Below are 24689 nucleotides of genomic sequence, written 5' to 3'. Positions count from 1 at the left end.
ATGTTATATTAGAAAATGAATCATGTGCGATCCAATCCGGAAAACTTTTACCACCATAGCCGATGATAGAGAGACTTTCCAAGTTTGCATGGGGTTTGAGATTGTCCAGTACAGCCCTTTGACTTTCTGAAATATTATTTTCGTCATTCCATTCTAGTTTCAACTCCTTCAAATACTTTTTATCGTTCATGCTGGCAATCAAAGCATCTATAGGAGATAAAACATTTTGGAGATCCGAAATAGGGAGCTTTCCCTCAAGATTTACAAGTCTTCCCAACTCTTCTATGCCCGCTCTACTTTTTTTACCGACAATAAATTTAGTCAATGTCTGAAGACAACGTAGTCTTCCCAATTGTACTGGCATCTCCTTTATGGGAGTATAACTAAAATCAAGATGGCGCAAATTGATGAGTTTGTGAGTATCTCTTGGAAATACAGTAAGATTCTCACAATGCTGTACTTTCAAGGTCTGCAAATTGCACAACTTACATATGGAATCAGGTATCTTTCTAATTGGAGTTTCAGAAAGATCCAAATATCGTAGATGTTTGATTTTGCCAATTGAATCCGACAGCTCGATCAAATTTCTATAATTAAATAGACTGAGAACTCGCAAGCATCTTAGCGTTGGCAACAAATCATGCACAAGTTCGCTAACTGGCACTGCATTATAATAAAAACATATTGGTAGAAAAGTACGCAATCTCTTGACCTCGTAGAGGGCCAGTGGAAGCTTTTTGGTATTATCCCCTCGTTCTATGAAAAATGAAAAATGGCGTGTCTTATTGACAAGGTGGAGAGAACTTTCACCCTCCAACCTAAAGGTAAATTGTCCAGACACAAATCTTGCTAAGTCGTTGATAAGATCATGCATTCCGAACCTCATTTTCTCATATTCTATACTTGATTGTCCTTGTTCAAACAATGATCTTGATACAAGATCAACGAAATAATCATCACCAATTTGTAAGATGAAGCACATCAAAAAGATATCGGTTATATTTTCGTATATATCATGAAAGGATTATCTTCTTATTTACTTTCTAGTTTTGTCTATGCATGGTGTCTTATTTACACTAAAATAAGAAAGAACAGAAAGAAATAGTACTACTGAGGGAACGTTGGGGGTTTCCTAACTTTCAATATTATATCCCTCTCAGTGAACAACATGCATTTAAACTTGTAGGGGATCATGTTATTGCTTTTAATTTTTTGACGTATTGGTTTCGGGATTTAAAAAGATTACATGTTGTAATTCCAACATATTGAATTTTGTCAACATGACCGTATTCCTCAACTATAAGTTAAAGCTATTATTAATAAAATTATAGTACTATCATTTTTTTTTTTAAAAAAAAAGGGCATGCATATTTGTGTGTTAAAAATTTTGAGCATTTCAGACAATTTTTTATTTATTTTTCACCAAACATTTATGGTTCAAAAACTCTCAATTAAGAGGGATTTTCAAAACCCGTCTAAAATATCATTTTTAGAAGGTAATGGAAGGAATCTAGTATGAAAAAGTGAGAGAAATCTAGTCTCTACTTATCAGAGATTACAAATATCAACTGAGTAATAATGGGAATGGTATACAAGCAGCTGATGCAAGATTGCTAGCCATGTCCACGAGCATGCAAGCCTGAACAAGATGGGATGGGACCAACAATAGCAGCACTGGTTCTTAAGCATTACCACACGTGTCCAACTTTGGAAATCATGTTGTTTCTCACATTAATCATCTCCCCAAGAGGCTAACAAGAGCCACGACCCCACCAACTTTCCCAACAATAATGTTTCCATGACTCCTAAAGTTGTCATCATTTCGATAACCAAACCATCTTGATGGAAGCCTCCTTTCTTTCATTGTTTGCTGCAAGATCCACTAAATTATTAGCTCCAACCAAATACCGGGTACTAAGTTAATAACTCATTTAATCAACCACAGAGAAAACAAAATTTGTTAGTAAATGTGATCCAATTGGTAGAGATGCTATAATTTAAGGAAAGCATTGAAAAAGCAAAATTTAAAACTGTTTCCATAATTATACTGAAGAATGATGGATAATATTGCAACTTGCCTTGCTTTTCCTCATAACTCAGTTTATGATTTAATTTCTTGTTTTGGAGAAGCCTGAATGGTGATGTTCAATGTTAGATGTAAAATCATACGAGAAATTCCCAAAATGACTAAAGCAAAAAAAGGGGGGTAAAAGTATTAACTGATGTTACTGTTCACCCTGCAAGAAATGAAATTAGTCCTGTTTCTTGGCATGCATAGATAGATCCAGTACAAATGGCACAATTCTTGATTGGAACAAGTATCAAACACATCTGTTGTATAAAAACAAGAGAGGCTTGAAAACCTGCACGATCTTTATACCTTTCTAAGATGTTGCAACTACGAGCCAAAGCTTCAAGTACAGCTGATGCACAGGAGAGCACTGCAGGTTTAACAGAGGGGATCCTTCACTTGGAATGGAGCATTATTGTCCTGCAGAGCACAGACCCAAAACAAGCACAAAAAGGAACTAAGTATGCTTAGCTATAACAGTAGTAAGAAAACTATAAACATAATCATCATAGAAGCAAAAGACTACTGCACATCGTACTCCTAAATTTAAGAGGCAATGTCTCGCTGAATGGGCATACATATGATATAGTGTTCTCTTTTGACTTGAATAAACTGGATGCTCAACGACAACCCATTCTCACAGACTAACGCCTTCCTATTGCCATATGGTGACTGACGTCTTGCCATTCTTAGCCTTAGCATTATTACTACATCCTCCACGGAGCTAGTTCGTTCAGCACATCTACATCAGTTGTACCCTCGTTTCAGAATTTAAAGAGAAGAAACACCCTTCAAAAAAAATAAATTAATTAATTAAAAAAAAAAGAAGAAGAAGAAGAAGAAGAAACCGAGAACCTAAAAGGAAAAATGAAAGGTAATACGGAAATGGAACAACTAAACTTGCCGGGATGTAGCGTCTAAGCGGCTACGACATTATGTACAGAATTAGACTGAAACATAGACTCACCCAATTGCCTAAAAAGATCATTCAAGACAAAGTAGCTTTCTGTCGTGGGCATAGAAGGAAAGATTGACCAAATTTCCTTCTCACATTGTCCTTTACAATTGAACAATCAAAACAAAACAATTACCAGATCCTCATCTGAAAATTTTGCATCAGCGAATCAGCAATGCATATTTCTTTACTCTATTCCATTTAGTCCAAGAAGAGAATGACTACAATAAAGGCCTGCTCCAAAATGAGAGAGAGAGAGAGAGAGAGAGCTTGTTATAAATATATACAACATATAATAGGAGTCCCAGGAAAATAGAAACTTGGAGAAAACTACAGAACCAACGAAAACTTACCAGCATAGTGTAATCAATAGATAATGTCACCATCAAAAATCAATTTTAGTTTCTCATCTCAGTGGCTTCCAATTGTGAAGTGCCTTTAGGACAGTAGGTAGCTTGCCACTTGTCGACACATATCATCAACTATCATAACAAGGTTCATTCAACAGCTACGCTGTCATTGATAACTTAGCCTTTTTTGCCCATCCTATCACACCTTTACAAAAACACGCGTTCAGGGCAGTGCTGATGCATAATGTGATAAATATTTCATGTAGATGCAAGATTCCAATCACATAAATAAGTGAAGAGTTACTTATGCTACCTATTTATATAGCTTTAAAATGCCTTGAATATGTCAGACAACAGCACTTCACATTTCTAAAGCCAATGGTAGCAAAGATCTTAGCTTAAAAGTTAATAGGATGGGAATTTATGCTTCATATATATGTTAGGAATTCTAAAAATTATGAAGCATTGATTATTTAAAAATAAAAATAAAAATAAAAATTCTGCGAGTCGTAAAAAGAATATTGGAAAGAAGTTACTACCTGAGGCCAATCATTCAATTGCTTGTGGTTGTCTTTCTATTCCAGCAAATGGTTCAAGTTCTGGGGAATTTACTGTGCGAATCCTTGTCCAATGACAAAAGGAAAGGACTCTTCTTGAGAGAGAATCCCCATGGCGATAGACAATTTGATTCGAAGCACATGACGGCCGTTATTGCCAATGGAAGTTGACCGTGTTAAAAACCCCGCCAGGTATTAAGGAAGAACATTTAAAAGGAGATGTGTAGAAAAATGTATCACCGGCACAAACCTGCAGTTTAATACGAATTTCACATCAATATCTTGCGGTGGCATGACAGAGACTCAACAAACATCAGTAATTGTTTCTGAAATAATCAATTCGAGGGAGAAGGAGCAATCAGCAAAGCTTTATGTTTCACTGGAGATAGTTTTAAAGCAAACCTTAAACAGGAATGGAAAATCATATTGGGGAATTAGTTAATATAGTTAAAGCTGCACATACCTTTGTCGTCGTCCATCTGTGGTGTAGATCATATAACTGAAATTGGGCACTCTTGCCAGACTTGTAGCTTGGTCAAATCAATTTATCATTAATATAAATGCGGGGGATGTGAGCAATCTTGCGCCATGCTTTTCCTTTTCTGCTTTGCAACTGTTTCTCCAACAAGGCACATCCGCTGATTTGTAGATTAGAAATGGAGGCAGGCAACCCTTCTTGCATAAACTTCAACTTAGGGCAGGACTTGATCCTCAATGATTCAAGAGAGTTGAGGTGTCGAAGGGCCTTATAGTCCAAAGATTTCATATTTGGAAATTTACCGATTTGAAGATAACGCAAACTAGTGGGAGGTAACCCCGCCTCCGGAAAGGACTCCACGTCTTTACAATTGCCTTCGATTACAAGGGATCGAATGGAGGGGAGATTCTGCAATCCCCATCCCCTTCTATTGGTGACGAGTTTGTCACAGTCTATGATGTAAATAGAACTCAGTTTGGAAGGCAAGCCTCCTTCAGGGAATGACTCAATTTCTGGGCAATTCTTTAAATACAACAACAAAAGAGACGGACAGAGTATGTGCATCTTGTCAGGTAGTGACGTCAGACTTTGACAATTGAAGACTTTAAATTCCAAAAGTTTTGGGGCACGCAATCCTCCATTCGGAAATGATATGAAATTAGGGCAATTATTTATTTCTACTGAGGACAATGCCACTAAATCAAGTTCAAGTTGTTGCGGAAGATCAACAGACACCAGATTCCTACATCCATTTAGTTCGATGGATTTCAAATTTGGGAATAAGTTTAATGGAAAGGACAGTAGAGAATCACAACTATTTTTTAACCACAAGTTCTCAAGGGAAGAATAGTTCCAGTGCATTGGAAGCTCTAACTTGCTACAATCTTTGATCTCAAGGATTTTTAATGTAGAAGGTAAACCACCACCACCACTGGACAGAGATGTGAGCGAGTGGCAACCCTTAATTTTTAACTTCTCAAGACAAGAACTGTTGAAGTCCATCAATCTCTCCGGTATGGACTCTAGCGCATCAAATCCTCCAATCTCGAGTTTCTGTAATCCCTTTGGAAATTCCATGAAGAGAAACTCATTACAATCTCTTAGCTCCAATTGACATAGAGTAGCAGCACTTGGAAGTGAAGTCACCAACAACGGACATTTTTTTATCACAAGTCTAGATAAAGAAGAAGGATGGATGGGCAACTCTCCTGTTAACTTGGGGCAGTTAACAATCTCAAGCTCTTCAAGATAAGTAAAAGCTCCACCTTCATTTTCGGCACCAAAATCAAACCATTTCTCCAGCTTCGGCAAGTCTCTAAAATTCAAAACTTTCAAGGCTCCAAACGGTTTCTTTGAAGAAGAACAATTGCCATAAAAGTCTCGCCCCACTTCATCGATTCCATCAAACTGAACAATAGAAAGGAACTGCAGAGAAGGTAGCTGCCCAAGGGGTGGCAAAACAGAGTTATACTTGCAGTTAATTAGACGGAGAGATGCTATATTAGAAAATGAGTGATGTCCGATCCAATCTGGAAAAATTTTACCACCATAGCCGATGATAGAGAGACTTTTCAAGTTTGCATGGGGTTTGAGATTATCCAGTACAACCATTTGACTCTCTGAAATATTATCTTCGTCATTCCATTTTAGTTCCAACTCCTCCAGATACTTTTTATCGTTCATGCTGGCAACCAAAGCATCTATAGGAGATACAACATTTTGGAGATCCGAAATAGGGAGCTTTCCCCCAAGATTTGCAAGTCTTCCCAACTCTTCTATGCCCGCTCCACTTTGTTTACCGACAATAAACTTAGTCAATGTCTGAAGACAACATAGTCTTCCCAATTGTACTGGCATCTCCTTTATGGGAGTACCAATAAAATCAAGATGGCGCAAATTGATGAGTTTATGTGTGTCTCTTGGCAATACAGTAAGATTATCACAATACCGTAATTTCAAGGTCTGCAAATTGCACAACTTACATATGGAATCAGGTATCTTTTTAATTGAAGTTCCAGAAAGATCCAAATATCGTAGACTTTTGATTTTGCCAACTGAATCTGGCAGCTCGATCAAATTGTAACGATCAAATGGACAGAAAACTCGCAAGCAACTTAGCGTAGGCAACAAATAATGCACGAGTTCTCTAACTGGCATTGGATTATTATCATAAATTGGTAGGAAAGTACGCAATCTCTTGGCCTCGTAGAGCGCCCTAAGCTTTTCACTATTACCACCAAGTTTATTGAAAAATGAAACATGGCGTGTCTTGTTGACAATGTCGAGAGAATTTTCACCCTCCAACCTAAAGGTAAATTGTCCAGACACAAACCTTGCTAAGTCGTTGATAAGATCATGCATTCCGAACCTCATTTCGAAATATTTTATACTTGATTGTTCGAACAATGATCTTGATACAAGATCAACGAAGTAATCATCACCAATTTGTTCCATTGTTTTGTCTTTCACTTGTGGCAACAAACCTTCGGCCATCCACAATAAGATTACATCTCCTTTTTTGAAATCATAGTCTTTAGAAAATATTGAACAATAAGCAAAGCAACGCTTTAAATGTAATGGCAAATATTTGTAACTTAATCTTAGAGCAGGAATAACATGATCATTCCGCAAGTCCCATATTTCGCTCCTCATTATCTTATTCCACTCGCTAACATCCACTTCAGACCACAAGAGAGCTCCAATTGTCTTGACTGCCAAGGGTAGGCCTTCACACCTTTTCACAATCTGTCTACCAATTACTTCCAACTCCGGATGAGCATCAGAGTTTCCAGAACAAAACGCATGTTTTGAAAATAGTGACCAGCAATATCCTTCTTGTAATGTCTTTAGATCGTGAATTTCAGTAGAGCGCATGATTGATGCAACATGCTTCTCCCGTGTGGTTACAATCACCCTACTCCCTTCTACCCCAAATCTAAAGGGGTTGCTGAAGGCCTCCCATTCAGAATAATTCTCATTCCAAACATCATCTAAAACAAGAAGAAATTTCTTTCCAGTCAGTTTCTGCTGTAGTGTAACTTGAAGCCAATCTAGACTTTTACCATCAGTACTGTCAGCTGACAATCCAAATTTCTCTAACATTGTTTTCGTCATCTTCAACACATCAAAATCATCCGAAACACAAACCCAAGCTTTAAGATCAAAATGCTTTTCCATCTTGTCATCGTTGTATACAAGTTGAGCAAGTGTTGTCTTCCCAAGTCCCCCCATGCCAACAATAGCAATCACACACAACTCATTGCCACTTACATTATCTGACAGCAACAAATTAATTATTGCCTCCTTGTCATCAGTCCTACCAAAAATATCAGATTCTTTAACCAAAGAAGTAGTGGACGATCTTCCGGATGATTTCACTCCAACGCCTTCTTTCAAACCTATAGCATCCTTCCGTTTTACTAGATGATCCAATGTCTCGACCACATCGTTTATCTTTGGTTCTATCTCTCTAACAAAAGGATTAAGAGAAGTAGAGAAGGTTTTTCGTACCTTAGTTGCAAAAGTCTGAAATTCATCATCCAACTTGCATCGCAAGACTTCGGTATGAATCTCGTCCAAGATATCTTCTGCATCATAGACGGCATCTTTCAGCTCATGAAGCCACTTTTTCACCGTAGGCTTTGTAAATTGCATTTCCTCTGCATCTTCGAGCACTGCATTCGCAAACAGCAATACTATTTCCAGCTTTTTTAAGAGTCCACCGTCAAGTTTTCGACTTCGAAAGAAGTCAACAAACTCACCAGAAGCAACTTTTTCGAAGAATACTTGGAGGAAGGGGGAGAGAAGTAGGCCTGCAACCTCGGCCATGTTTTCTGGGTTGAAATAGCAGAAATCAATGAAAATGAAAGAAGGAAGAGATTGTAAACAGCAGAGCAGAGTGAGATGGTATGGTTTCTTCTTTGCTTATACGGTGTGCTAAAATACTGGTCTATATTGGTCATACAGGAGAGCGCATACAGGGAAGTGATGGACCTACACGGCTAAAGATATTACTTGGGCGTTGTGTCAGTGGAGAGCATCTCATTTCTCTGTGTGGCCCTTACCATGTGACTGAACAGAGGAATCAAACAAGAAAGAAAGTAGAGAAATCATAACTACGACAAAAGGGAAGGGCCAATTATATCTTTCTTTATTTGTTTTTAATGTTACTTTACAGCCTACCAAACTTGACTTCCTAACAATTAGAAGAAACCCAGTTTGTGGTTTAGGCGTAGTGGGTTCAGGTCTGTCTACCACTGCATATATTAATGATATTTGTGGTGTCAGGGCTCTCATAATGAAGTTTGCAGAGTATGATGAATATATTAATGAAGTTTGCAGGGCTCTCATATTTGTGGTGTCGAGCACTGCATATATTAATGATATAATGTTAAAGAAGCTACAGGTTGGTTTCCTCAAATTTCATATTTATTCACACAATTTTGATCGTTTTTTTGTTTCATTTATGAGAAATAAAGAGTTTACTTCTGATATTATGTTGAATTACTCTTATAATAAGAATATAAAATCCGAATGAAAATGGTAAATTCGATAATCCTTATAAGTGACTTTGAAGTTAACACAAACCGCGTATCTCAAACAGGATAGCAAGCAGAAAACTTTTGGGATTTATGAATTTATGTTCCGTTTTGGTTTTTTGCCATAGAAGTTACAACAAACAGAACATTATTCAGAATAGAGAGCTACATCCCTAACAACATGGCCCATGATTGTTTATATAAAATACAAACTTTCTTTCGGCCCAAATGAAGGTAAACTCAGCCCAATCATGTTCCTGATAAAGGGCCATGATTATTTGATGGGCCGAATATAATCAATTCGGCATTATCTCAAAGGACCATGAAAACGAGACAAGAAGCTCACTGTCGTCCCTCATAACAGGAAAATTGTAGGAAAAAACTCATTTTCCTCGTCGTTCGCTGTCAAAGAAATATGAAAACTACTCGTTTTCGGAAAAGCAATAATAATGTAACGGGACGGTGGGAAACCAAAGGATGTGACTTTGAGGGGTACAATGAGTGATTATAAAACAAGTAGTCGAAAAATGTTAGGTGATGGCCGGAATAGAGAGATGAAACAGTCGAAAAATCCAGAGATGCACGAGACGCGTACGTGTAGACATTATTAATTTAGAGCGTTGGAGATGGACAATTTCCAAAGTTGTAAAGCAACATGAAAAATGTTGATGGGAGTGTATCCTTTCTGGCAATGTCATTTTCAGTGAGCTCATCCAAGAACAATGGTCTACTGTCAGAGAAGCTTCACGTAACTTTGAAGGTCCCCACTATATTTTTAACTAAATGGATGCTATTTATTTCAGATAAAATGTAAAGAATCCTTTTTCGAAAATAATATAGGGCAATGGAATCCATCTTTCGAATAAAGAAATTTAAAAGAACGCACTTGGCAAGATTGTGATGACTAGGTTGGTGCATCAGTTACTGACAGTATGCAGCTCAATTTCTAAGCTCTTCTGTCTTTTTGGTTATATTTCTCCATTTTTAAACTTACTAAAGCCAATTCAGAATGGATATGTGTAAAAGATAGAAGCTTGTTACTCTGTTAGGCAAGTTGAATCGGACCATGAATTAATGGGGTTGTGGGATAGAGTAGTTCTTTTAGGCAACTAATTATAGGCAGGTACCAATTTGGACATACAAGCCAACCCCATTCTCCATTACCAAAAAGGTAAAGATAATGAAAAGCTAGTTGGTGTCAGTCAAAGCACATAGACCTGCATGCATCGAACTTCACACACTTTTAAAAAAACAAACAACCAACCCTGGAATAGAAAAGCATATAGAGTAGCACATGGTATCATGTCCAAAAAGGGGAAACTACAGATTGCACTAAAAACCAAGACGTGAGGAAGAAAACACGCTTTATTGACATGAAAAATAGTTGATTCTTCTTTGTCAAATATGTCCAAAGAAACAATAAAAAGAGGAAAAAAAAAAAAAATACACATGTTAACGCCCACGTATACGTTACCCGTACCATTTCTTTCAACAGCCATCGATGGCATTTCTCTTTACTTTTAAGATGGTGGGGAAGCGGACAGTGGAGTTAAAACCATAATTTCTCACTCTCTAGAGGATAAAATTCATTGTTTCGGCTGAGCTCCACAACTAACAATACATTAGCATGCAATTAGAAGATCATGCACTGCACAGCTTTTCTTCCAATAGTGGCATCAATTGGGTATAGATCTTACAGTTCAACACTACGAGCACCCTTTTTTCTCCTGTACACCCACACAATTCATGGCTCATTATTTTATTCTCTTTCAGTACTACAAAAGAGATCGAAGCTCGCTTTGCTTTCTATCTTCTTTTCCACGTTCTTCTTGCACTATGGCTGCTGCTTGTTTGAACACGTACACCTTGAGCGGCTATCAGAAAGTGTCTGATATAATAACACAGGAATGAATGAGAAGGTTAAATTTACAATATAAGATTAAATGTTGGGTTGATTTTTTTTTTTTTTTTTTTATTTTTGGTGATACTCATTCAAGAATCTTTGTTGGAATATACCTGCACTTGTTTTTGAAGGTCTTTAATGTACTCGACAGCTAATTCTAACATGTCTGATGTGTTTGTTTGCTGCAAAGAAAAAGTGAAATACATGAGTCCCCCTCTAAGGCAATCTTCAAGGAAGAAATTCAAGATAAGTTTGTACCTTGTCCATGTTAGGGACAAGATCTTGTAGCTTCCTCATCCGTTCGCTGATTCGGGTTCTTCTCACCTGAAATTTGACAAGAAAATGAAGATGTAAAGAAGTTTAGCATCATGTATTTGTCTAAATCATCCCTTTTTTCAAATGAAAGGACCAAGCAGTTCCATTTTGTTAATCGAATAAACGTACAGGGATTGAACCATATATAATGAAATAAAAACATGAATCTGATGGGGACTAAAACATTACCCTCTCGGCGATGCTTCGTGGGTGAGTGGCAAAGCCACGCTTAGCTCGAATTTTACAAGGAACAGAATCTTGGAATTGCAAGAACTTTTCAATGGCAGCCATCTCTGCTGCAGTTTTTGGCAAGCTCAAGTGATGAGCCAAACCGGTGGGAGGACGATTTCCAGACTCCATATTCTGACCAACAATCAAAAACTTCGATTAATTAGGAATATTAAAGATGGCAAAACAATAGCTCAGATATATATATATATATACACACTACCTGAGTTTCGGACACTTTCAGGTTAGAAAATGTCTTTGCATCATCATCTCTAACTCGTTTTAGGCCAGTGATGTTATCAGACATCATGGCAGAGTCATCCCAAGAACCAATTGGGAAACCTGTGACATAGTCGTCCCCACGACCTTCACCAAAATTTCCAGTGTCTGGATTATGTGCCACCATATTTTTGTCATCAATTTCGGCAATAGGACTCATTATCCCAGCTGAAGAAGGTGGCCCTGATGAGTAATTCTTCAACCGGCTAGCAGAAGAAAAAGATGCTTCTTCATTAGTGCTCCTAGTTGTTCCAAAATTTCCCGTCCCTCTCATTGCAGCAAAGCCTGCCAATTGCCAACAATTGTTTAGCACCTTTCTGAAATTGTAACCACTAGGAGCCTATGCAGAAAACTTTTACATCAGAAAAACCAAGAGCATTTTTGCATCAGAAATCAAGCGTAAGCAACATGATCTATTATCTAATAAGTTTTTTTTCCCAAGACAAAGCTGAACTGCTATTTTTCTCATCTTTTTACCCAAAAGCAACAACTAAACCAAAAACGTTTATAAAACTAAACATGTCACTAAAAAAACTGTTCAAAATCATTTCAAGCTATGCAAAGCAAAATATAAGTACATAAAAAAACAAAAAGAAAAGAAAAGAAAAAATGGTTAGTAATGACTTGCTGCAAGTATTTTCTTTTATGTCCTCTCTTATTTCCCAAGAACCAAACCATAAATAGGAATATACAACAGATACGTACTGTTTTCAACATTGATGTGGGAGAACGATCCGACCGGCAAGCTACTATGCCGGACAAGACTTGAATTATTACCAACACCCGTCTTCATCTGCGGCAAAATTCGATCCATCCCCATGGGATAAGACCCAGCTTCTACACTTGAATTCAAGCCTTGATTCGGCAAAGGCTGCCGTGATGGGCATTGGTAAAAATTCTGAGAAGCAGAAACATAATTGTTCTGCTGCTGGAGAACCCCTGCTGCTTCGTCGCTCACTGGTGCCATAAACTGTGGCAACTGCTGCCTATTAGCCTCTTTTGCCTCCACTTCTGATGCATCGTCATCTGTGCCACCACTGGTCATGAAACGAGCGAAAATTCGCTCTGTTTCGGGGCTCGAAGGCCGGTTGAAGAATTGTTCGCAAAATTCCCTGTCAATGACGTTTGAGAAATAAGAGCTTGGGGCCGAACGGTACCTCGTCAAGCCGGAGTTCATCTGGTTTTGGTGATGTTGGTTTTGGTGGTGGTGTCGTTGAAGATCTGACTCCATCTGCTTCTCTAAATTTTTCTTCAATTTTCTTCCATAAAAGCTCGAAGCTGAAGCTAAAGAAAAAAATAGTCTAGTTCTTGAAGATTTCTCTATGACCCTTCTGATGAAATCAAACAAGAAGCTTAGGAAACCAGAAATACTCCCATAAACCACCAACAAGAACAAAGTTTGGATCCGTTTTGTTCCTAACAAGAAGTACTTCCCATCAGCTTTCCGAAAAAATTGCTGCTAATTCGGGTGGATCTAACAACAAATATTAAACCCAAATCAATATAATCTGCTCGGACTGAGAACACACTGGTATTAAAGTACGTTTCAAAATAGAGGAAACAGGAAAATAAAGTTACTAATTTTTTCCTCATAAACACCAACCGCCATTAAATCTGATGACAACCCAGTTTTCCATTTGTGAATCTGAACCACTCAGCTGAAGAAAATAACGTTAACAATAAAAGCAGCAATCACTGAAAAGAAAAAAATATCAGATTGGAACAAAGGCCAAGAAGAAAAGGCAAAATCTCTTTCCTTTCTCTCTAAAATCTCTCTGTACAGAAGTGATGAATTGCTGCTGGGAGTGGACGTCGTGGTGGTGGTGGTGATGCCTGTGAGTGAGGAGAGAGAGAGAGACAGAGAGAGTGAAAACCACAAAAAAACATTTTCTTACCTCTTCCGTGAGTTGGGCCAATGAGAAGTGAACAGATGACAGAAATCCTAGATTTGCTATGTTTGTTTAGGTTTGACAATAATGTCCTTCGTAGTTGAACATTATTTCTTACTAGCTTCTAGCTATAGGTAGAGAGAGAGAGAGAATGGCTAGATTATTTACACGTCAGCAACATGTGAATGGGGTTGTGTCAACATAAATTAATCCTACTTTTAGAAAGTAATGCTACGTTTTGATAAATGGGGCAACCACGTTCCGCAATGACTTTTAGAAACCGACATTGCCGGCCGACACCCATCCGAAACCGACGGTCTGAGGCTGCTCTTTGGGTATGCCGCTGTACTTCCGGTTTTTTTTCTTCGAACGTATTCATTTGCTTGCTTGTAATTAAAGAACTACTCTCTCTCCCTCTGACTTTCTCTCTAATTTTTTTTATTTATTTTAATAATATTATATATATAGTCTTAAAATATATAAATTTTATATTCTTTTTATAAAAAATAGAGTTTATCATTAAAAAATAATAATATTTTTACATAAATCTTAAATTTATCTATTTTTTAAAATAAGTACACGACATTTACACATCGTGAAACAGTAAATATTATTTTTCATCATTTTATCTGTTTTAGTTATTTTTATCTCTTTTATCTGTTATGGTTTTGATTATTGATTTATTTGTTTGTTTGGTTGTTGATGTATAAGATTTTTCATTGTTCATGATAATGCTAATGAAGTTTGAATGGTCTTTTATTTGTGCATGATCATGCTAATGAAAGACTTTAGCCCTCAGTGTTGCAACAATTATATTGTTTTTTATTGTGAATAAGCCTAAGTTCATGTTTTGATATTATAGATATTATTTTTGTGTTCAATGCAATTTATTTTATATGGATAGTCCAAGTTATTGATAATAATATAAAATTCTTACTTATCTTAAAAATTTAAACATATAAGAAAAAATAGATTTAATCATTTATTTATAATCTCAACACTTTTTCTTACCGTGTAGAGTTAGGATTTAAATTCCGACTCTGCTCTAATACTATATAAAATTATTATTTATATTAAAAAATTAAGCCGATAAAAAGAGTTAAGTTTTATTATTTATATTTATATTTATATCTTGATATACAGGAGTGCCCTTCACGGCCATTCTACATGTGAGTATTTAAGTATTTTTATGAACACCTTTGGCTTAAAGCAAAATCAATTAAACCACACAATAATTATTTCGTGGGGACAAACTGGACTTTCAACACACTGCCTGCAAAAATAGATAAATAAATCAACTCCATCAGTCTTGGAGATAGGTAGGAGACAAAAATATTTTTTTTTATTGGAATATTGTAAACATTGGAGTGAATTTATCTATTTATTTCTTTTTGCTATACATATGCTTGGAATTTAATTTGATGAGCTAAGGAAAAAAAAAAGATTAATTTCTTTTGCTACCCTATTGGTGGACCTATGATACACGTGGAGGTCTACCGGCGTTTTGGATTATTATATTTTTTTGGTAAATGATACAGATAGACACTCTTCTACTAAAATACAAAAACCATCCTTTTTTTTCTAATCATGTTAAAAAATATAATTTTAAGGGCTAATTTGTCTTATTATTATCATTAATATCTAAATTTTTTTAATATATCATCTTCATTACTTCCCCACCAAAGAAATTTTTATATAAATCATTAGTCAAGATTATTTATATATAAATATATACATAAGTCAATATTAATCTAAAAAAACGCTAAATATAATCTTCTTTGTTGTATAAATAAGATTGTTAGTTCAATATAAAGTTTTTCATTCCTCTGAGTAAAAACTAAGTAGCTAAATGACAATATGCATGTGGCCTAAAGGGTGGAAAAATTAAGGTGAGGTTTGGATAGTAAAAATGAGATAAGATGGTTTTAGATAAAAGTTGAATAAAATATTATTAAAATATTTTTTTAATATTATTATTATTTTAGAATTTAAAAAACTTGAATTGTTTATTAGATTTTATATAAAAATTTAAAAAAATTATAATGATAAAATAAGATGAATTAAAATTATTTTTATATCTAAACCTAACCTGAATAATGGAACGTAATTTGAATGAAAGTGGTATACAAAATCATGTACTTTTATTTTAATTCTTTTTTTTCCAAAACTCTTTTAACTTTTGAGGTTTCTTAAAAGTGATTAATAGCCTAAAAAAGTGGTAATGCACGTGTAATCAAAATTAAATCATAGCTTAAGTTGACCGTAAAAAGAGGAGGGAGGGGTTGGGGGGATCGAAATGGCAGAAACTTAACCAATTAGAATCTCTAGATGTGATTGACATCTTAATTAACTAAGTTTTTAGACCCTTTTCATTAATTAATTATCACAAAATGACAACACCATTGAGTGGATGTCAAGCACTTCCATATAAAATTGGAGATAATGATGTATAAGTTTCTTCTTGCTTTATTCTCGTTATGCCACATTTTGAAATGTGATGAAGTTTGGGCCCCCCATTCACTATTTTATTATATACAAAATGTGTCATTTTCTTAAGTCCCTCTCCCTTTTTTATCTGATAAGATTTAGTGATCTCCATTCTCTTATCACTTTTGTTAGGTGAAATATAGTTTTCACAAAAGGTTGCAACAAAAGTAATTAGCAATAATACATATTCTAGCTTATGACAAATATTTAACTCACTATTCCTAGTCTTAACTCTTAATGATGTGAACATATCAAACATACCATGAGGGGCACTTGTCCTCCCCTTATTGGTTAATTAGCTAACTAGGGACCCTTTCATGGTGAGATTTCCGAATTTCAATTATAATATGATTTGTTTTAGGCGTATCTCGAACCCAAAATTAGCTGGTTCTTCTCAAAATGTGTTGAACATCTAAGAATAAAGTATTGTTTCGGTGCGGGTTGCGAGAGGAAAACCAAATCAAGGCAAAGTTTAAATATTAGATATGATCTTAAAATAACAAAAATCAAGGTCAGCTAGTGAGACAAAAGGGGTATAAACTTCATCGTCGAGATGGAAACAAAGTCAACAACCTTCTTTTATAGGAAAATCCATTTTTCTCTAGTTTTGAAAAAATGAGGTGAAGTCCATACCAAGTAATTTCTCATATGGTTTTTTCACATATATATTTTTATTTTATTTTTGTTATCACAATGTCTTCAATGAGACCGGGTGAGGCTAGATTCAACACTATTTGAGGGAGTGCATGCAAAAATACCCTTTCACTTCGTGTCAAACCATTTAGGCTTCTCATATTTTTTGTTTTAATTTGGTATCGATTAATCAGTTCAAATCTTTTTTTATTTTTTTGATACAGAGTGGGTGGTTTCGAATTTGGAATTTTCATATAGAGAACTGAATTATATATCATCAGGTTATTAGATTCTTGATAATCAGTTCAAATCTAACTTCAATTTTTACCGTATTTCAATTGATAATTTACCAATAATTAATCATCTAACTAGGAATATCATATGCTGATGTTTGCCAAAACAATCCATTTTAAGCATATGCTAATGTTTGCTAATGATTTTTAAATATTTTTAAAAAATAGAAATATATATTAATATATACTAAAAATCACATTTTTAATCACAAAATAAAAAGCAATTTACCGAGTGGTACACTTAAAGCAGTATATACTGAGGGACACACTAGCTTTTTTTCATGGGTTATATATATATATTGGCACTTTAAACTATTAAAATTTGACACATGTCACCTCCAAATTATTAGAAATTTATAATATTCACTCCCTTTTAAAATCTAACATCATGATTGTGACACGTCACTTATATTCTATTAATCTTAGAAGTCAGAATTTGACAAGATTACTTTTTCTCAAATTTTTTATATAGTTGGAAATTTGGATATATTGACTTTGTTAATTTGCGGTGAAAGTGTAAAACATCTAGTATCAGAATGGTGCAAGTATACCTCTAGGGTAGTGGCTAAGTGGTCCATGACTTGGTCAGTGAGCATTAGGTCTTAGGATAGAATTTTTCAATGGAAAGCGTTCATAATTATTGGTGACTCATTGCTCATGACCATTGATGCCCTCTTAGAGTCGGGGTCAGGCTATGGCTCAAGTATAAAATGTAGGGAGTGTCTGCAGTTCTTGTCATGTAGACCCCTTTTGTCTGGCTTTCCAGTGGATTGGGTGCTGCTATAATCATATTCTAGTAAGGAAGTCATTTCTTATATTTTTGGGGGTGGAATTATAGGCGATAGGTTAGGGACCAATTTACCACTCCTGTATTCATTTTATTTTAATTTAAATGACTTAGTTTTTCTTGATATTATTTCGTGAGATTTATTGATAGTCTCATTTATAATAAAAGAATATCGTAAACTTACATTTTCCATGTGACACACATCCTCTCCCTTATAGATGGGAATAAATGAAATATCAAATTCTCTACCACTGGGACCTCACTAACCCCACACCATTGAAGTTTTAGAAAACCAAGCCAGACTTTAGGATTGAAGCACTTCAACTGTCCATTGCCTGGTTGGAATTGACCTGACAATGACATTATAATAAAGTTAGGAAGGACAACACCCACAATTTTCTTTTTCCCTCAACCCAAAAAGACTGGAGGTGAGCTCCAACCACAATACTTCTTGCATTCATCCAAACATTTAAAACACATATTAATGAAAATTTTAAATTGTTATAAAAGATTATATATGATTTGCAAGGCATCGTGCCATATTCTAATGGTCATGTTACGAATCTTTACTACCAATAAATAATTAAAATAAAGCGCTAGCAATCTCAGGAAGATCTTAGTTGTTATTAAACTATTTCTTTTTTTTGGGGGGGGGGGGGGGGGGGGTGGCTCTCGGTCGATTTGGATGTCATTGATCTGGATGGATCCCTTTCTTTCTTTTTATTAGATGCGGCATATTCATGCAGTCGATCTCACGACCTAATTATAATTAAGCTTTATCTAATTTTCTTACACTAATGACAGCTATATCATCACATTAAAGTACATGATATTGGCTTATACATTATTTTCTTTCTACATTAGCATCTATATTGACTTTTGTGCATGATTACAAAGACTTCATGAATTTTAAACTTATCTTTTAAACCATATTTTAGAGTTTTAGAAAACTCATAGATATTAATTAAATGTATATAATGGTTTATACCTTGATCTAGAACCTTTACACATTATAGGCTGAAAAAGACTTTAGCCGCATTAATGAGAAATAGTAATTTTCCCTGAGGAGTACGGAAGTTGAACTTTTAATGCAAAACCTTTTTAGGTATTGACTTTGTAAAATTCAATTATTTCGGTGTTAGGGTCCACAAAAAAATGCCAAAAAAAAATCATGATCTTCCTCCATGATTGAATTGGGATGCATCCTTCTAAATATGGCTTTTGAGATAATGAGATGTTGTCATGAGATACCCCATAACATGGGGGAATTGAGCTCGTCCTAACCAATTTTCGAAAAAGTATAAAAAAATTATTTTTATAATAAGACTCATCTTTTTACAAAGGGTCTGTGGAGACTTGTCTATCTGACTTATACTTAACATTATTCTTATTTTGATACTTGAATTGTATCCTATCATGCGTTCCTTAACAGCACCCTACATTTGAGGAAATGGAAAAAGGGAACACGCATCCATCGCAAACTTACCCTAAACTCCTCAAGAAGAGATTGTTGAATTATATAAACATGACATGGACCCCCACGGAAGTTTTATGTCCACACGGTGTCGTGCGGGGCCTTCTTATTTTTTCTGTTTTTTCGTTTTTTGTCCCACCTCCTTTATGCAACTTTTCAACAAAAGCGGGTCTAAATTAGGTGCCATAAGCATACAAGAAGTTCCAAAGTTAGGTGTTCACGTGTACAAGTTCATAGTGTTCTACATTTCTGTTCTGTGCAAGTGAAAAGGTATTAAAAGGAGCCTAATTCAAGTGGATCATCTACTCTTTATAAGCCACTGGTTACAAACTTACAATAGCCAGTCTGCCTGAGTTATTAGACTTCTCATATCTCTTGGCTGCAAAAGATCTAAATATTTGATTAGATTTTTTTTTTTTAGCCTTTGAGCTCAAGAGGAAACTGATTTCAGATTCACCCCAATATACCAATAGATTGACTATCTTAGACTAAAAACTCAAGCGAAGCACTGTATCAGGCTTTAAGGACAGAACACCCGTGCAGTAGAAATCACATCTATTCAATTCATTTAAATTGTGTCACTTTCGATCAAAACAAGAAGTAGCAGAACAGCAATTAGTCTAACCAGAATAGAAATATACCAAGGCAATCCGCAACATTTGCTTATCACTAGATCATGGCTAATAGCTGATAAGAGCTTAGGAAATGTTCATTTATATTAGCACTCGACTGAAAGCTATTAGTACTGCAACTAATCCCTAACCAAAGGAAAAAGTAACACAAAATAAGAACAGACAGAACATTCAGCACTTTCAAAAGCTTATAGCACATAGAATTGTCATCATTATACCTAAATGTTCTGACATTTCTTTGTAGGTATTAATCGCTCACGATAGAATAGTAGCTCTAACTGCTCTACACCTTTCCTAATCGATCAATGGATAACAGGCTTAAGGGGATGAGCCCTCAGTTTTGATAAATCAAGACTAGAATCAAGCTCTTCGTCCAGCTCCCCAACAATGCTTCTGCAAGAATCAAGGCATATAGGTTATGATATTGCATGTACTAAAAATGTCAAAGGACATAAATCCTCACACTTTTCCCTGCCGGATGAAACAAAGTTAAAAGGTATTACATGTTGTCACCCCTTATTATGTACAAACCCAGCACAAGCTGTTGAACACCTTCCTGTGGATCAGAAGAAGCCAGAGTCAAGTTACTAAGCGGAGTGAAAGTCCACTATCACTAGCAAAATAACCAAAAATTAAATCATTCAGCACTCTTACCACAAACCCCCCACCCCCAAAAAAAAAAAAAAATATATATATATATATATATGGCAGCATCAAGACAAGGGTGATCTCACAGAAAGACGCTGAAATCTTCCTGGGGAAGCTAATAAATGCTCCATTTAATAGGCCAAATGTGGATAGAGTCGGGAGAAGTCAAACTAACAAATATATTGGTTCTCAATTCACCTCCATTTGCACATGCACCAAAAGAGAGAAAGAACCTGAGTCATGCCAAGCTAAGGGTACAAACCTTTGTGGAGTAGACACGTTCGTGAGATTCATCAAGGATAATATTTGTAGCCTGGTCAAAGCCTTTAAGAACTCCCTGAATTGAAAACCAAACTTGTTAATACAATTATTGCCTCATTCATAAGATCTAGCTGGTCCATTGGGCTAATCTCATGTAACATACCACTATATTGCGTCCATCATTTGTGATAATTGATATAGTTTCTGCACAGACAAGATGATTAGAGAGTAAATTTTTAAAGAAAAAAAGGAGTAAGACAAAGAAACACTGAGAACTAACACCCCCAGCGTTAAAATCACTTTTTCCCACCATAAATATAAACCAAAGTTTTCAGGCTTGCTTTGAATCATATACCTATAGGGGGAAGAGGGATTCAAATGATGCTTCGATCCATAGAAGTTTATGCTTGAGTCTTAATAGGCATAAACTTAACAAGTCAAGGTGCACCACCTGCCATGATTGATGTGCATTGACTCTTGAGAGATGAACTGGATGGAACACTACTATAATTTCTGTATCGTTTATATTTAGCTTATTTTTTTGTAACTCAGTCAACCAAAGTTAGTAGTTACTAGATTGAATGCATTGCATAGTCTACTAAATCTTTGAACAATCTTAAAGTCATTTAAATAATGTCTTTTCTTACCAAACATGGCGCAAAATGTTAAAATTTGAACCAGAAGTAATCATCATGTTTATTTCTGTTTCTTTTATTTAATTGGTGTCATGTTGTTAATGTATAACCAATAATACTGGAACAAAGTATGCTCCACATACTCGGGTACATCATCGAGCAATCTTGATGGGATTTAAATTTTTTTCCTTCTCACAGTAAATCTTTAATTAGAGTACAACGTTTAACACATTAATACATTCTACAATTTACTCTTTGAATTCCCTCACCTCCACTATTTCTAAACAAACAAAAGGAAAACACTCTGACTATTACTCTTTTGTAATCAATCATATATGTGGATAAGAGATGCATATGGAGACCTCAAACTGCTATAGACATTTTTTTTTGCAGAAGAAGTTTTCACAAAATCTTCTACTCCATAGTTACACAAAACTTTTTTTTTTTTTATCAGTAAAAAGAAAAGAAAAAGTCGTCATTTGAAAAGCTTACAACTCAATGCACCTAGGCTTGTGCCTCGTACAAAGAGCAACAAAACACCGTGCCTACAGGTTAATAAATACATGAAACATAAAAGAATGGAGAGGGTTTGCCAAGTATTTGCATACGATCTACAAGTGATTCAAGTCCAGGGCCACCACTTGACATATTTGAGTTCCCAAATGGATATATCAGAGATCCGTACAAAAGATTGGTTATGAACCAAATTTTCTGCCAAAATAGAAAGGACATGAGTTCTTCAAGGGCAATATACAGAGAAGTAAGGAAACCTGATATATGGTAAACATTTTGTTTTATTGATTTATTTACGAGGACAGTTTTATAAAAAATAAAATAAAAAACCTATCAAAAATTCATATACAAGGACATTTCTTGGTACTTTATACATTCCTCCTTATTATTCTTTTATGACTTCACAAACAAAGCATTAGGGGACCAGAGGAGAGCGAGGGTGAGATTCAAAATGGCAAAAACAAGACAATCAAGTAAGTCACAAATAAGCACAAGATATATTTGTTTAATAAATAAAAACATGAAAATCATCTCACATCAACTACAAAGGGGTAAAAAAATAAAACTGAATAAGATTACCATCTGTATAGAATAATCACTTATCTGTCATTTTAAGATCTCTTTAAAGCATAGTGAAGTCTTAAAATTATCATGACACATCCAATTGCAAAAACGAAAAAGTCAATTCATACAAAATTTAAACCTTTATATACCCACGGATGCAAAGGCCAGACCAGAAGTGACGGTATAACTATATTTACAAGTCTCTCTGGTGATGTAAGTATTTTAAATACTGCATTTTCTCTAAGTTCAAAATACAGAGTAACTCAGGCCAAAAGGCTGAAACTTTAGGAAAGGATGATTGCACCAAACCATGCTCAATGTTGGCAAAGGCGCACATAAGCACAAAGTCCCAAGACCAAAGCTGCTAAGCACATTAAAGCCGTGCTTTTTTAGTGAGCTTAGAGCACAAAAGCAGCACTTTTTACTTCGTGGAAAAACATATAAACTATCTGGGTTAACATTATTACTCATCTGGACCTTTTTTATGTGGTCAATACGTAAATTTTGACACTTAAGAATTTCACTTTATTACTTATGTTAGCATAGAACTCAATACAAACAATTCGTGTGCATTTTTTTATCATTGCCTTTTTAGGTATATTTTGAATCTTTAATTCAACTGTGTATCTCAAGAAAGGGTGATTGCACCAAGATCTTGCCTCTGAAAAACAGAAACCCGATGCCCAGATTATTGTTTAATTCAAAATCCAACTAAACTAGGGACTGTATAGTGTATTTGTGTGTGAGGTATAGCGCAGCCACAGACACATCAAATTACAGTGATACAATGCAACCAAAAACACAATGAGACATATTAAGATTTATTCTTTAGACCAGCCCATCATCAGCGGACTAAATTAGCAAGCCATAGACACACAATCAAGGTACAGAATATGAACAATTTGCAAGCTCTTCGACCAAATCACATACAAGTCACATACAATTTGCAAGCTCTAAGACTGAATGAGGAGCCCTAGAAATAAATTTAACCAAAAAAAAAAAAACAAAATCCCAAGACCCATGTACCTCTGAGAAGGCAGCAATATTCAGTTATCCCGAGCCAGAAATAACGAAAGCACACTTTACTGTCTACTTGAGTGACTGAAAAATTAAAAAACAGAGAGAGAAAAACTAGTCTTAGAAAAACCGAACAGAGAGAGCCGAGAGACAGAGATGAGAGAGAGACAGAGAGAGAACCTTGACACGAAGCAGTGGAACGGAGGCCTGGAAGCTCGGAGTAGGCAGTCGGCACAGCGGCAGAGACAAGGAGATTTCAAGCTTGAGAGTTTAGAGTGGTGGTTAGCTGGCTGCTGGAGAGAAGAAGGTTCTAGGGTTCGCCGGTGGGTTCGGTATTGGTGGGTGGCTCTCTTGCCGTTTGGGTTAATGTAAACAGTGAAAAATTCAGAGCATTGGCAGTGAAATGTTAGAAAATCCAATTTTTTTCATTTTAGCTTTAACATCAATTCTCTAAATTTATATCTATTTTATTAAAATATTTATTTTTAATCTTAATTTATACTTTTTAATTTTAATAGTAATTAGAATATTTATTTCCTATTAAAAAAGCATGCATGCATTAAAACACGATATTTTCCGACAAATATATTCTTCTAACTTTTATATTATTCCAAGGGTTATATATTTATTTTCAACAGACATAATTTTTCAACGCTCATATTTTTCTAACAATCGTACTCTTTCAGCCGTTTTATTCTTCCAACAACTATATTTCTCTAATAGTATATTCTTTTCACTATAAAATATTATTCACGTTGATACAAGTTTCTTTGTTAAATTATTATTATTTTTTCTCTCCTAATGGACCAATTTTTTTTTTTCAAAATGATATTTCTTGATTTAGATTCTGATAAAAAATTCGAAATGGCAGGACAAGTTGCTATAAAAGAAGAACGATCAAGCTTATATGGTTGTTCTAATAAATATACAGATTCATTAGGTGCGATCAATTTCAAGCCCACCAAAAATAATTTTAGTGACTATTTTACTAATCCGCCAATCTATTATCATAAATATTTTTAAAAAAATTTTCAAATGAGTCACTCTATTTTTTTTTTTCATATCCTAAAAACCCAGAAACCTTACTTTGTCCAAAGAATGGATGTTTCATGAATGCTTGATTTTTCTTTTCTTCAAAAGATTATAGCTGCTCTTAAGATGCTTGCATGTAGTGTCACAACT

The 24689-nt window shown here is 35.2% G+C and overlaps 3 protein-coding genes across 9 annotated transcripts; all 3 read right to left on the bottom strand.

Annotated features, from left to right (window-relative positions):
- Positions 1-1376: 1376 nt before the first annotated feature.
- Positions 1377-8483, bottom strand: LOC122292250 (putative disease resistance RPP13-like protein 1). Of its 5 annotated transcripts, none has more exons than XM_043100490.1 (7): positions 4397-8483; positions 3916-4183; positions 3380-3581; positions 3039-3260; positions 2610-2860; positions 2381-2491; positions 1377-1870 (listed from the first exon to the last, which is right to left on the bottom strand). In XM_043100490.1, the coding sequence occupies exon 1, from the start codon at positions 8237-8239 to the stop codon at positions 4469-4471; it is 3771 nt and encodes a 1256-aa protein (XP_042956424.1). In that variant the 5' UTR covers positions 8240-8483; the 3' UTR covers positions 1377-1870; positions 2381-2491; positions 2610-2860; positions 3039-3260; positions 3380-3581; positions 3916-4183; positions 4397-4468. The 5 variants fall into 5 exon arrangements, with proteins under 5 accessions (XP_042956424.1, XP_042956423.1, XP_042956425.1 ...); XM_043100489.1 differs by having other exon boundaries at positions 2650-2860; XM_043100491.1 differs by having other exon boundaries at positions 2650-2813.
- Positions 8484-10296: 1813 nt separating this feature from the next.
- LOC122292387 (transcription factor bHLH130-like) lies at positions 10297-13604 on the bottom strand. 2 transcript variants are annotated; one of them, XM_043100723.1, is made up of 7 exons: positions 13253-13604; positions 12380-13148; positions 11619-11959; positions 11357-11530; positions 11111-11176; positions 10966-11034; positions 10297-10837 (listed from the first exon to the last, which is right to left on the bottom strand). In XM_043100723.1, the coding sequence occupies exons 2-7, from the start codon at positions 12903-12905 to the stop codon at positions 10784-10786; spliced, it is 1230 nt and encodes a 409-aa protein (XP_042956657.1). In that variant the 5' UTR covers positions 12906-13148; positions 13253-13604; the 3' UTR covers positions 10297-10783. The 2 variants fall into 2 exon arrangements, with proteins under 2 accessions (XP_042956657.1, XP_042956656.1); XM_043100722.1 differs by having other exon boundaries at positions 13278-13604.
- A 6324-nt stretch (positions 13605-19928) lies between these two features.
- Positions 19929-23937, bottom strand: LOC122292756 (sm-like protein LSM8). 2 transcript variants are annotated; one of them, XM_043101245.1, is made up of 7 exons: positions 23688-23935; positions 23517-23591; positions 22022-22124; positions 20942-20982; positions 20780-20854; positions 20373-20425; positions 19929-20262 (listed from the first exon to the last, which is right to left on the bottom strand). In XM_043101245.1, exons 3-7 carry the CDS (start codon positions 22059-22061, stop codon positions 20172-20174), a joined length of 300 nt encoding a protein of 99 aa, XP_042957179.1. In that variant the 5' UTR covers positions 22062-22124; positions 23517-23591; positions 23688-23935; the 3' UTR covers positions 19929-20171. The 2 variants fall into 2 exon arrangements, with proteins under 2 accessions (XP_042957179.1, XP_042957180.1); XM_043101246.1 differs by lacking the exon at positions 23517-23591 and having other exon boundaries at positions 23688-23937.
- Between the last annotated feature and the right edge of the window lie 752 nt (positions 23938-24689).

The sequence above is a fragment of the Carya illinoinensis genome, chromosome 13 (assembly GCF_018687715.1).
Source record: "Carya illinoinensis cultivar Pawnee chromosome 13, C.illinoinensisPawnee_v1, whole genome shotgun sequence".
Lineage (NCBI taxonomy): Eukaryota > Viridiplantae > Streptophyta > Magnoliopsida > Fagales > Juglandaceae > Carya > Carya illinoinensis.
This window is presented reverse-complemented; position numbering and strand designations above follow the sequence as displayed.

Excerpts from the sequence above, each read along its gene's own strand:
- LOC122292756 (XM_043101246.1), bottom strand. The coding sequence starts at position 22,061 with ATGTCAAGTGGTGGCCCTGGACTTGAATCACTTGTAGATC. Across the intron at positions 20,855-20,941 it reads ATGATGGACGCAATATAGTG|GGAGTTCTTAAAGGCTTTGA; the intron begins GTATGTTACATG and ends TTTTCAATTCAG. Across the intron at positions 20,426-20,779 it reads AACGTGTCTACTCCACAAAG|GAAGGTGTTCAACAGCTTGT; the intron begins GTTTGTACCCTT and ends TCTGATCCACAG.
- LOC122292250 (XM_043100490.1), bottom strand. The coding sequence starts at position 8,239 with ATGGCCGAGGTTGCAGGCCTACTTCTCTCCCCCTTCCTCCAAGTATTC.
- LOC122292387 (XM_043100723.1), bottom strand. The coding sequence starts at position 12,905 with ATGGAGTCAGATCTTCAACGACACCACCACCAAAACCAACATCACCAA. Across the intron at positions 11,960-12,379 it reads CCACATCAATGTTGAAAACA|GCTTTGCTGCAATGAGAGGG; the intron begins GTACGTATCTGT and ends GGCAATTGGCAG. Across the intron at positions 11,531-11,618 it reads TGAAAGTGTCCGAAACTCAG|AATATGGAGTCTGGAAATCG; the intron begins GTAGTGTGTATA and ends ATTGTTGGTCAG.